This window comes from Capra hircus, chromosome 1 (assembly GCF_001704415.2).
Source record: "Capra hircus breed San Clemente chromosome 1, ASM170441v1, whole genome shotgun sequence".
Lineage (NCBI taxonomy): Eukaryota > Metazoa > Chordata > Mammalia > Artiodactyla > Bovidae > Capra > Capra hircus.
Genome location: NC_030808.1, coordinates 23,647,743 through 23,661,626, shown reverse-complemented (window position 1 = coordinate 23,661,626; position 13,884 = coordinate 23,647,743). Strand labels below are relative to the sequence as shown.

The following is a 13,884-nucleotide window of genomic DNA, read 5'->3' as shown; positions in this document are numbered from 1 at the left end:
TAATCACATAATTCTGTTTCTCCATTCAAAGCCTTACTTAGTTTGCCAATACAGTTAAACACCAACTGAGGTATTTGAGATCCGTCAATACCTAGCGCAGCCTACCTTTCCAGTCCTATCCCTCTAAAAGCCTGAGCCTCATTACCTCTCCCGCTTCCTCTCATTCCTTTGACACATCTCTAGACTGCTACTAACTCTAGCGCCCACCGCCAAACGTTGAAGTCCAAATCATCTCTTTTACCACCCTGATTCGATTTCATCTTCAACCCTGTCCTAAGAGACTCAATCTCTTTACCTCCTGTGTTCTTTAAACAGTGTGTATACAACAGCATATCATATCTCTGAAATAGAGCAGACCCTTTGGTCCTTGTCCCCCATGTTCTCTGCCTGCCTTTTGTCTGTGGAAAAACTTTAGTCATAGGTTAAGATTAATCAGAGAAATGAGAAAATGCAAAAACAAAGGAAAACAGACAAAGGAGCTCAAATAATAATAGTTTAGTCATTAAGCATATTCAAGGACTTTTAGTTCTTCTCAAGGGCTATAGATAACATCCTGAGTCATACCCTGTGAGCTGTCTTATAGATTCTGAACCCCCAGAATCTATAATCCCCGATGACCAGGCTGTAGCGAGGACACAAGCTGCCACAATTCTAAGAACTGGCCTCAAGAAATGGGAACCAACTGACCCTGGAACTGAAACGTAACTGTTTGTAAAACAATCAATACATGCTGTTTCTGCATGTTGCCCCCTTCCACAGCCTATAAAAGGTCTTGCCCACTGATTATCAGTGGTGGGCACTGGACAGGTGCCTTTGGACCACATTCCTCTTCCCCAACCCTGCCATGCCAGTCAAAACAAAGCAAACCTTCCTTTCCACCAACCTGTCTTTTTACTGGCTTTTTGAGTGGCAAGCCAGACCCCACTTTTGATTATATCTCTACCAACTGGGCTTCCCAGGTGGTGCAGTGGCAAAGAGTTTGCCTGCCAAAGTAGGAGATGCAAGACAATCAGGTTCGATCCCTGGGTCAGGAAGATTCCCCTGGAGTAGGAAATGGCAACCCACTCCAGTATTCTTGCCTGGAAAATTCCTTGGACAGAGGAAATGGGGTGGCAAAGAGTCAGACATGACTGAGCAAATGAACACACACTATAAACTAGAATTTGTTGCATATATGTTTTCTCTTCCAGACAATGGAACTCTGGAGATCAGGAACTACTTGTTATGCATTTTAATACCTCATGTACAGAGACACTGCACATTCAATAAGTATTTGCATACTGAATTAAATGTCTTCCATAGTTTTACTATTCAGTATAAATTCATATGTGACTTTATTCCATGTGTAATTTCCTAGCCTTGGCCGTATTTTAGTTACAGCAAGAACATACAGTAACTCCTAGAAAATTTATTAAATAAGAAGTATAAGGTCAGCCAACTCTTGTTGATTACTTGGACAATGAGGAAAAAGTGATGTAATTAGTCCTTCATATGAAGATTTCCACATACAAATTTGATTTACCCATGAGGGACAACAGGAAACCTCATCACCCCAAACTAAAAAGGCGCAAGTGCCCTCAGCTTAGTATAGTTGAGTTTGCCTTCAAAATGGAGGGCAAGAAGCAAACAAATAAACAGATGAAAATTTTTTCTGTCTCTCTTTGTTCCTCTGTTTTTATCTTTGACAAGCCATCCTCTCTATTTGAGATATGGAGTATATATGATACATACATATATACGTATATACCCATGATATATGAATGGGTACATTGTTGCAAATATTTTGAAAGAAAATTGGCAATATATTATGAATAAAAAAGTATATAACATATATTGAATTCTCTCCCTATTGTAAAATTGTTAAAATTTAATGATTACTAATTTCACCTCTCTGTCGCTACCATTCTTTCTTTAGATTTAAATAGCAAAGATTATCTGAGGATTTATGTAAACTATTACCAAAAAAAAAAAAAGACAATGATTATAAGAAAAGAAAGCCATTTTTACTAGTAAAAGTCCACACATTGCAACAAAGAGCCTGGGCAGACAAAAAAGAAAACAGAGAGAAAAGTAAGCTGTTGTTACAATTGGTTTTCTTTCATAAATGCAAATATAACCATGAAAATTGAAACCAACACTAGGTAAAAGAGCTAAGGTAGAGATTCTTCACAAATTACAAGCGATCCATACCAATTTGACATGTGATAGCCCCAAACATAATCAATACATGTTTAAACATCTAGTGAAAAATGAATCTGTGTCACATAGCCAGATTTATTTGTGTTTACATCTTCCATCTTTCCAAATTTCTCAGGTTTCAAAATTGCTGAAAGCCAAAAAACCCCTCAAATTTATTCAAGCTGTTAAAGAAGAACTGCCGATAGGACATTAAGTTGTTGCTCAAATGTTACTGAGCAGTAAAATACCATGATAGAGTGGCATCTTGCTGGGTCTCCATTACATCTTCAGCACTAAAATTAATTCATGATCAGTCATCAATTCATTTACATGTCATTTTATGCTAAATCCTTCCTTGCTGATAGATGCTTATCCTTAGACCCATTAAGCTAGAGTAAAGTGTATGCTTTATAATATGACCCTGCTAATTGTTGCATTACCATTTTTATGAGATATAAAAACTGGCTGTCCCCCCTTTTTTTTTTAGGAAATATTTAATCCATGAATTCTTTCTATTTAGTACGATCTATCTATCTATTAAACACAATCTTCAGCTCTGAGTGTCTTTGAACACATCAATCCAAATATTGACCTCTGTCTGGATGTAGAAAAACATGTCTAATATTTAGAAGCTCTTTCACTCAAATGTATTGAATAATGCAATAATTCACCTACATTCCTCAGATAAAGGAATGTGTAATATAGACAGAAAGCAAAATAAGAAATTAAAAATATCTCTTCCTTGGGACCTATGACATCTGCTCATTTGATCTACTCAGATAAAAGTGGAATATATGATATTCCTCTTTTATCTGTTAATTTTTGAAGTCTGTATTTAGTTTCTTTTTAACTACATCAGAGCTGTGGAGAATGTCTAAGAAAGTTATTTAATGATTTTTAGCATTGCCTCTGAAATTTCCCTATTGTGAAAATATGTCCCTTAAGTTTTTGCAACAAAAGCAAAGCATCAGGTCATGCTTTTAAGTGGCCGGCTCTTTAAAAGCTGTGTGACTGAGTAAGGTGGTGGGGCTGCCAGATTTTATTGTTTTCAAAATAATCTGCTTTGAGACTTGCAGCAAAAATCTCTAACAACATAAAATACAGTAAATACAGAGCCCTGATTTCCTTTTGACCATGTTATTTATGTAGGGTCCAGCAGTTAAGGAAAGTTTTATTTCAGTCACATTATAGTACTCACTCTCACTCTTATTTTTGTGATCACTGAAGCAGTTAGAATGTTGGCTTCACATTCAGGACATTTTTCTCCTGCTCTCTCTCTTATTGTCTTCTGTTTCTTTATTCCTGTGGTAGAGTCATTAAATACAGGGAACACTCACCCTTGACTCCCACCATGGAAGTAAAAATCCAAAAATGTGTATTAAAGGCTTCTCCTATCCTGCTACCCCAAAGCGGTGGGTTTGGCATTTAGACAGAAATAGTACAAGCATATTCCTGAAGACTGAAACAATCCTGTATGTTTACTTTCTAGGCAAGAGTGTGATGTGCTGTAATCAAAACATTTTTCTACTTTACTAAAACCAAATAGGTTTAAACTGAAAGTACAAGTTAAATGAAAATAATAAAAATGTGATTCCCTACAAAAAGTGGGGATAGAGTTGAATTTTGTTAGCATGAGTCAGTATAACTGAATACAGAACTAAATGTGAGAAAAACAAATAATAAAAGCTACATCTAAAAACTGTAATTTTTGATCTTAAGTTTATAGGGGGTAAAAATTGTTTCCAGATATAAAATAATATGCTGGATTTGTATAAATATATATTTATTCATATATGTATACATGCATAGAAAGGGAGAGAGGAGACCAGGAAATAATTTTCTTCTTAAATATGCTAAATCCAAAGATTAGGAAAAAAGTTGAGCATTTTCAGAGGAGAGATCATGATAATTTGTCTTTAGAGTAAAGCTGATTGATTTTGAATATTTTTCTGCCATTTATCAGGTGGGTGAGCTTAAAAAAGTCTTTAAACCCCTCTGTGCCTCAATTTCCTTGTCTATAAAGTGAGAATAAATAAAGAGTTTTGACAATTAAATGAGTTAATATATGTTAAAACCTTAGAACAGGGATCAGTGAACTTTTTCTACAAGGTGTATGTGAATGCTAAGTTGCTTCAGTCATGTCTGACTCTGTACAACCTTATAATCTGCAGCCTGCCAGGCTCCTCTGTCCATGGGTTTCTCCAGGCAAGAATACTGAGTGGATTGCCATGCCCTCCTCCAGGGCATCTTCCTGACCCAGGGATCGAACCCATGTCTTTTACATCTCTTGCATTGGCAGGCAGGTTCCTTACCACTAGTGCCACCTGGGAAGTTTCTATAAGGTGCTCAAGTCAAGTATTAGTCTCTCGGTCATGTCCTAGATACTAAATATTTTAGGCTTTGCTGTCTTCCTCATATGTTTTTTTCTTGTTTACTTAAAATCCTTTAAAAATGTAAGAAAGTTTCTTAGCTCACAAAGTCACTCATACCAAAAACCGCCAACTGTTTAGAAGAGTGCCCTGCACATACTAAGGGCTGTATATGTGCAGGTTGCTATTATTACTATTATTATCAAACCTAAATTTCTAGCCAAGCAGTTGAAAGGAATAGATTTTCAATAAATATTTGCTGTGGAAATAAGTAAATAACAGATTTTCAAATATATTTTCCATTCCTGAGTATTATGAACTGAATGATAACATCCCCCTAAAATTCATGTTGAAGCTTTAACCCATAATGTTATGGTATTTTGAGGTGGAGCCTTTGGGAGATATTTAAGTTTAGATGAGGTCATCAGGGTGAGGTCATCATGGTATGACTAGGGATCTTAGCAAGCTCTCCTGCCATGTGAGGACATAGCGAGAAGATGGCTTCCTGTAGGAAAAGGGCTCAGGCCAGAAACCCAGCCTGCCTGTATCTTGATCTTGGACTTCCCAGCTTTCCAATATTTGCTGTTTAAGCCATCTAGTCTATGATATTTTGTTATAACAAACCAACCAGACTAAGACACCAAAATTATGAGCTATAGAATTACTGATATTTTCCTCTCTTCTTAGCTTTTTCCATTCATGAACCATTATTTCAAACTTTTTAAAGTCCCTCATAAATTCATTGTTAAGAAAATATCTGAAAATAATATACCTATTTCTTTGCAAACACAGGCTCCGTGCCTGGCTAACCACTGATGTTCCTTAATGTGGCAGCTGTTGGAATATAACATGTTTCAGAAGTGAAATTCTAAATAATTTTACATATAGGCTAATTAGTAGCCCATCTCTGTGTTATCATTGAACTTTCATTTCCGTTGGCTTTAACAGTTAAAGATTGGAACATAACTGTTAGTTCTAATTCACAAAAAAATGGTCATTATGCTTATGAAAATGAAAATAGAGAATTCAGATGAAAGAAATGATTTACTCACACCACACAGAAATTTAGAACTCAAAGTGACTGATGGTAAAATCAGAATCCTCTCTGTGGGCACTTACCATGTTAAAAACATAAAAACCCAATGGAAATAGTTTCTGTTTTATTGCCTACCTCATTTAGCACCATTAAGCTAGCCTTGAGTGTCTGAAGAAAACATAAACATGTTAGAGCAATAGTCATTAGCGTGATGATTTCTACAGCATTTGGTCCGTACATACATCCATCTCAGGGCCATCCCCATGTACACATATATGTGTATACACATGCTCTGCTATACTCACAATCCTACTTATGCTCATATACACACTCCTACATAGACACACACACACACTAGACATATTACACATATTCACCCTACCTATATTTTCAGACACACACACTCTTCGGTACACACACATCATTTTTTTAAAATTTACTTTTATTTTTAACGTATTTACTTAAATTACACTTTCATGTTAGAGAGCAGATGAAATCTTTGATCATACCTTCCCCACATAGTTATTGTAAAGCCAGAAAAAGGAAAGAAAAGAGTTCATACTTGGCTTCTTTGGGGTAGAGTGCAACTTCTTTTACTAAGGAGAAACATTATTCATAGGATAAATTTATCATGAATACATATCTAAACACACTGAGGGTTTAACATGTGGTAGTAATTAAACAGTGACTTCAAGTAGGAAAATAAAAGTTTTTCTTAGCAATTAAAGCTTCATTTGAAATGAATGTTATACTAGCTTCAAGGAGAAATTCAGATTGTTTTTAACCACAGTCACATTGAATAGTGAAACATATTAGTAGGTGAGCATGTGAAAGTTCAAAATGTCATTCTCTTGACTTATAGATATATTTATCCACTTTGACATTATAATATTTAATACAAGAAGTACATAGGCTATGGCTGACTTTTATCATTGCATTTTTTTACTGCATTCCTAACTGAGAAGAGTTCAGTATCATTACTGAGATATGCAAAAATATGCAGAATTTTACCCTGAAGGAGATTATGCTAGAAATTCAGGCAAAGGGGCTTAACATAATATTGCACTAATAAGTTAGCTCTCTGCATTCAACGATTTAAACTTTTGCTCTGCCACCTTCAGCTGGATCTGGATTTCAAATCACAGGAGTTCTTAAATCTTAATTAGCTCGGCAAGCAGACAGCCCTCAGGTAAAAACGAAAACCTGAAAAGTGGAGGCTTGTGCATTACATTGTGTAATTCAGCAAGTCATGTAGGGAAAACATGTAGGTACCCATGCTTCTTCATCACTGTCATAAAGTAGTTCCCACCAGTTTTTCTGAACTGTAACATGCAGTGTAAAATCAGTGCGAATTAAGAAGCTGTTGGAATAAAAATGAATTAAATGGAACTGTGGTAAAAGGCCTCCTAGAATGAATGGTGTCATGAAAGTAAATACAGAAATGGGTAAGTTTACTGAAGAACCCAATGATATACAGAGGCAAACATTTGTAGCAGGTACGTTTTTATAGCCAGGTAAAAGGGCCCTCCCTGTGTGTGTGTATCAAAGAATGGATACTTACTTGACTAAAAGGACCGAACTTTTACTTTTCACTATAGTCACTGTGAAAACACTAGGATTTACGGTGTTTTTCAATACAACTTGATAAATTTACATCCTTGGAAATAGGATGCAATCCTGGGATCATCCTAGGGGAATACCAATTGCAGCCTTACACTTGGTGAAGGAGGCCAGAGGAAGGCAAAGGGGTAAACTTCAAAAATAACTGTATTTCTTGGAAGAGCAGCAATTATTGGATCAACAATATGAAATGCATAAATTTATAGTTTATCTTGCTTTCCATCTTCCCTACTCTAAAAATAATACCTTGTGCAACCTTAAAGAGGCTTATTCTGAAGACTTGCTTATTTTCATCAGTGAATGATTTTACAGAGTGAAATACTTAAGATTGTATTCTCTTCATATGTTGCTCCTGATATACAAAATATATCATTTCTAAAAGTCAAGGTTTTCATGTAATAGACTTGGTCCCCCAGTAGAATGAACTTTTCATGAAAGCCCTGTATATAATTGAGTTTTCTTTCATGTCTTTAAAGCTTTTTAAAATTCATGAATTTTCTTATCATTCTGCAGCAAAGCAAAAGTATTTCCAAATCCTTTTTGAATTTTGTGTTTAATATTAACATATTAAAAATGTCACCAAAATAGATGGAGTGGAATAAATCTTACATAAGAAAGTATTTGATTTTCGAGGCATTTTTCATGTGACAAATGGGTCAGTTATTCCTATGAAATCAGTCCCGTTACCTGTCACAGAGCTCTCCAGATTGTCCGTACTGGATCCAGGTGTCTGCTCTAGCGCTCGCAGGGGTCTGGGGATTTCTAAAGCTTCCTCTTCATCATCAGCATCATCGTCTGGAACATCTGTTTCTAAATCGGAAATCAAGGCTCCAGACATGTAACCTAATGGTGGAACTGGGGGCTGCGGAGGTTGATTATTGCTTTGAACATGCCTGGGATTCAAATGGGAAGGAAAAAAAAGAATGGATTAGCATTCCACAAAATTGTAATTAGAATTAAACAGCATGCGATGGTAACTCATTTCATCTTCTCACTTTCCTTTAACTAATTTTGGAGCTTACTGTGCTGTTTTTACATTTCAGCAGAGACAATGGGCTATGCGTATATGACTTGCCAAAACTATAACAACAATATAGATCAGCACATTTTTCTATGGGTATTTATGGGATGATACACAGAGAAAAAGCACAGTCCCAGCATTTTTTGTTCAAATAAATCACACAAAGGAGAACAGGAATATTTGTCACAAATATCTATTTAAATCTATTTTTTTTTTTTTTTGGTCCAAAAAGAACATGATTATGTTCCCAGTTTCCTGTAGAAGTTCTACTAAGGCTGTGTAACCCATGTCACCTGCTGACCCTTATGAAGACAAGACATCACATGAAAACCTAATGCAAATACCCTCTCCCTCCAACCAGCCCATTCCCTGCTCTACCAGGCTTTCTTCCTGCATGATCTTCCAGGAATCAGGGGGCAGCTGTTTCCACTTTAATCTAGTGTAGGGGAGGAGTGGCTACTTTGCATCCTGGCCGCTTATTTTTGCATCTGTTGTACCCTGCTGCTGCAGTGAAGTTTGTTAAGTCTCTTAGTCCGGAGGACTCTCTGCATCCCTGTGGACTGTAGCTGGCCAGGCTCCTCTGTCCATGGGATTCTCCAGGCAAGAATACTAGAGTGTGTTGTCATGCCCTCCCCTAGGGGATCTTCCCAACCCAGGGATTGAACCCGCATCTTTAATGCCTCCTGCATTGGCAGGCAGGTTCTTCACCACTAGTACCACCTGGGAAGCCCCATCAAAGTCTCAAATACCTCAAAGGCAGAAGGCACCTCAAAGGCACCTTCAGGTCAGTTCTGTTCAGTTCAGTTGCTCAGCTGTGTCCGACTCTTTGCGACCCTATGAATCGCAGCACACCAGGCCTCCCTGTCCATCACCAACTCCCGGAGTTCACCCAAACTCACGTGCATCGAGCCGGTGATGCCATCCAAGGAACCTTAGCACTGTGCATTTAGAACATCAGGTGTGCCAAACAAACCAGTTGCAATGAGTAGGTAACTCTAATCCTAACCTTGTGAAGTAGACAGAATTTGTATTACCGCCTCTCCTTCAGAATTTAGAAAAGTGAAGTTCAAATTTAAGCGACTTAAGTTTCAACTGACATGACTAGCAAAATGCACAGCTGGACCCTAGAGTCCAGTTGGCTTGTTTTGTGACTACTTAGGAGTTTTTTTTCTAAACCATAAAATGCTGAAGGAAAGCAAGCCTGTTATTCCTTACTGTCATTAAAAAGGGAATATGGCGTATGTTTAGACAACTTTGTTTTTTTTGGCTTTGATACAAATTGCTTAAAAGACCACCAGTGACAAGTCCTTGCTGTTCCAGCAGTTTGGACTCAGCATTTTCACTGCTGAGGGCCCGAGTTCAATCCCTGGTCAGGGAGCTAAGATCCCACAAGCCACTGGGCATAGCAAAAAAAAAAAGCATTCAGGACCACTGCAATTAAGGATATGTAATATTTATAAGTGCGTTGTGCACTTCATGGGTCAATTTGAACAGAATCCTTGGAGGGGAAGCCCAGAATTATTTGAAAATATTCCTCCTGTGATGTCCCTGTGCAGCCCAGATGGTGGCACTGCCATTTCAGTAGAGTAAGCGGCTGTGTGAGCACATGGAACCTTCTGTCCATGAGATCCTTGGACCTCCCATATGGGGAGTCAATGTGACATTTGGTGGCATGGTTAGACTGAATGGAAGCACACTCAGAGAGAGAAGCAGAGTCAGCTCTGTGGGTAGCTGGGACAGGTGGAGATGAACTGTTTACTCCTTCAGCAAGTGACTATGGAGCACTCACTAAGAGTGGAAAGACATCTGAGATAGCTGAGCAGTGAACAACTCGGGTGAAAACCCACGCCCTCTGAACAGTTACAGCTATGGAGCGGCTAGATACTAAGTACTACACAGGTACAAACTCACTGCTGCTGCTGCTGCTAAGTCACTTCAGTCGTGTCCGACTCTATGCGACCCTATAGATGGTAGCCCACCAGGCTCCCCCGTCCCTGGGATTCTCCAGGCAAGAACACTGGAGTGGGTTGCCATTTCTTTCTCCAACGCATGAAAGTGAAAAGTGAAAGTGAAGTCGCTCAGTCGTGTCTGACTCTTAGCGACCCCATGGACTGCAGCCTACCAGGCTCCTCCGTCCATGGGATTTTCCAGGCAAGAGTACTAGGGTGGGGTGCCATTGCCTTCTCTGATAAACTCACTACTTCTTCCAAAAACTAAGATGTGAAATAAAGAATTTGACCTTGCCCAAAGAGAACTGAAATATCTCCCCTGATCTCCTAAGAGGTAATCTCTAAGCTCTAGAATGTCCCGTCTGTAAAATGGCTTGTTTACCTGGAGGCTGGAGCCTCTTCCAGAAAGACTAACAATATGACCTATGATGGGGGCCTGGAGTCATACAATATCAGCCCCACCTTCAGGAAGGGTCAGAAATTGGGTCAGCCATGCAGACAGTCAACCACATCTGGGAGACAGACCCCCCAATAAAGACTCTGAAACTCACGGCTCATGTGAACTTCCCTGGTTGACAATACTCCACCCATATTGTCACTCGGTGTTGCTGGGACACTATGCTTTCCATGAGTAAACTGGGAAAGGACCAAAAGGACCAACTGGACTTTGGAATTTCCTAGCTTTTTCCAATGCATTTCTTCTCTTGGCTGATTTTAATTTATATCTTTTCATTATAATGAACTATAACATTGAAAATTACAGTTTTCAGTGAGTTCTGTGGCTCTTGCTAGTGAAATCTTAAACCTGAGGGTAATCTTGGGGACTCTCCCAACTTGTACATAATGTGAGAAGTAAGGGTGGTCTTGGAGGGACCGCTCTCTCAGTTTGTGGATGAGTCAGTTACTATGAATTATCATTGTCATTTACAAATGGAGGCCTGAAGCACAGAAGTGTTAAGCAAGTTGCCTGTTGTCACGAAGCAAGTAAGGAGTGGCAGTGATCCAACCTTGGCTGACACTAGTCAGATGCCAGACCAAGCAATCAGAATGTGGGGTGGTGGCTATACATCCAGGTTTTCAAGATGATTCCAAAATGCAGGCAGAGTTGACAATCCCTGAGCTAGAATCTGTGCTTTAAATGATTAAGCTTCAGGGTTTCATTTAATTAACCTGAAGGAAATTCTTTGGCTCTTAAAGCAGCTGGCTTCAGCTTTAATAGTGTTTTATAAAGCAGGCTGATGTAAAATAATACTTTCTAGGAGTAAATTATCTTTGACCTTTGAAAAAACATCTGATGATTGAGAAAACATTCAAGAACCTCTGGTTCTAAGAACCTATGTTTGTAATAAGCTGGAAGTGATATTCTGAGTTTTAGTATCTCTTTGTATATTTAGTTATATATTTAGAAATAAATAGTTAACCCTGAGAATAAGATTTATCTCATTATCAGCTTACCTCAGTAACTAAAACTATCGAAAAAGAAGCTAATGGTATTTTGTGAAAATTTAACTGCAAACACAGGACATAAATCAACGAGTGTGTGCATAATCAGAAGTATGTCACTGAGATAATCAGATGTCACTGAGATTTCATTTTCAAGAGTCAAACTCATATTTTACTATTTGGGAAAATGGAGAGTAAGAAAAAAATAATTGTACAGAATTGTGAGAGTTGATCCACTATTCTTGTATTTTCATAGGATACATAAGTAGACACTCATCTATATCTTATGAAAGTTTACGAATCTATTAGGAAAACAAGGAATTTGTATCTGTAAGGTATTAATTACTCCAAGGACTTCCTAGGTGGAGCAAGTGATAAAGAATCTGCCTGCCAAGGCAGGAGACAGAGGAGACACAGGTTCCATCTCTAGGTTGGGAAGATCTTCTGGAGTAGGAAAAGACAACTCACTCCAGTATTCTTGCCTGGAAAATTCCATGGACAGAAGAGCTGCTGGGCTACAGTCCATGGGTCTCAAAGAATCGGACATGACTGAGTAACTGAACAGATATACTCACACAGTGTATTCTAAGGGCTTTCTAGGGATGCATTTACTGTACTAATATTGTTCATTTTTTTCTGTCTCATTTAATTCAACCCAGAAAAGGTCTTTTAATAACTGACACTGACCATATGTGATTTGCAGAAGCTTACATTTACATATTCACAACCACATACAGAACTAATCATAGGCACTTTGAAGACTCTAAAAAGAGACCTTCATTATGATGCTGGAAGTGAGTTCAAGAAGAAGCTAATTGAAGCTAACTGTACATTAGAAAAGATTCTGGCATAGCCAAAAGCACTTGAGCCTGAAATTCAGCAGATCTTGAATTCTTGCTCCAGTTCACTCTAATCAGTTGTGTGACTTTGGTCAAATTATTTAACTTTTATTCAGTCAATTTCCTTATTGAGATGATTACGGAGTTGTACCAAAGCATTTCTAACTCCAGCTGCAGAGTTCACTGAGACTCTCTAGTGAATTTAATGTTCAAGAACGTTTCTCCCCTATCTGTGTGTTGAGAGCATGGGTCCCCTGAACTAAGAAGGACAATTACCATGTTTGCTTTGCCATATCAAACTGATAGGCCCTTGTCAACTCATCCAGGTGAGCTTGCAGCATGGGCTGCATCTCTTCCCGTGGGGAGGGAGTCAGAGTTGCCGTGGACTGCTGGCCAAAGGAAATGGCAGGAGAAGAAGCCACGCCTCGGACAGGAGGTGTTGGGACACGATCATCATCTTCTTCCAGTTCATCCTCCATACCCTGGTGTAAATAAGTTTGAACTGGTAATGGTGGGCACCAGCTATCACTGTCGTAGCTGAAATTAAATGAAAAAAAGCGAACGCATTACACATAGGCACACACACACAGGCGCACGGGCACTGAATGGCATCCACAGGAACATCTGAGATGTTCTCTCAGCTTACTTCTGCCTGATTTCTGGTTGTTGGCACTATGATAGTAAATCACCTATAGGAAATCATTAGACATTATCTTAATTTCTAATCATAAGTACATCTGTTATCTCAAAATCTCAATTTATTCTTAAAAGGTCTTATTAGCTAATTGTTACCCCACAGTTACAAAAGGCAATAATTTCCCAACAAAGGTATTCACATGGAAAAAAAAAAAAACTAAATTGCTAATTACGGGCAATTAATGAACTTGGTGCTTGGAGATTTAACTGCTTTCTTCTCTTGTTCATCTTTGTGCACCAAAAGAATATGTCAATATTTATCTAAGAAGTTTGATAATTTTATTTACTCTTAGTCTAGGTCTATGCCAACCTTCCATTCCATGTGACATGTCAATCATTAAGACTTTGTGCTAAAAATACATTCAATAACTTTTCAACTATCCTAATTTTCTTAATCTTTTCATTAGAAACTGATGTCATGTATCTCAACATCTAAAATCTATAAAACAGTAGTTGAAAACCTAATCCCATAAAATATATATTAAAAAGAAAAATAACAATTTTTAAATACACTGTGTTTTAGGGATTCTGGCTGGGGAATATGGAAAATCAACCCAAAATGTCTTAACTGTGACACAAAATCAGTAGCATTTCTGTTTATACCTTACCCATAGTGCTATTATTTTCATAAATCAGATAGATCTCAATGTACTTTAAAAAGAACACTTAAGAGTAAAATAAGAAATTTTATTTTATACTGATATCTAGTCAAGATAATATTCTATAAAGTCAA

At 37.9% G+C, this 13,884-nt stretch overlaps 1 protein-coding gene across 6 annotated transcripts in view; it reads right to left on the bottom strand.

The window, feature by feature from the left end:
* ROBO2 (roundabout guidance receptor 2) overlaps nt 1-13,884 on the bottom strand; it is a 660,838-nt gene that overhangs the window by 19,506 nt on the left and 627,448 nt on the right. For all 6 annotated transcript variants that reach the window (XM_018053546.1, XM_005674776.3, XM_018053521.1 and 3 more), the window contains exons 23-24: nt 12,732-12,992; nt 7,891-8,096 (exon numbers count right to left, since the gene is read on the bottom strand). In XM_018053546.1, the coding sequence (XP_017909035.1) occupies nt 7,891-8,096; nt 12,732-12,992 (467 nt within the window). The remainder of the gene's footprint in view (nt 1-7,890; nt 8,097-12,731; nt 12,993-13,884) is intronic.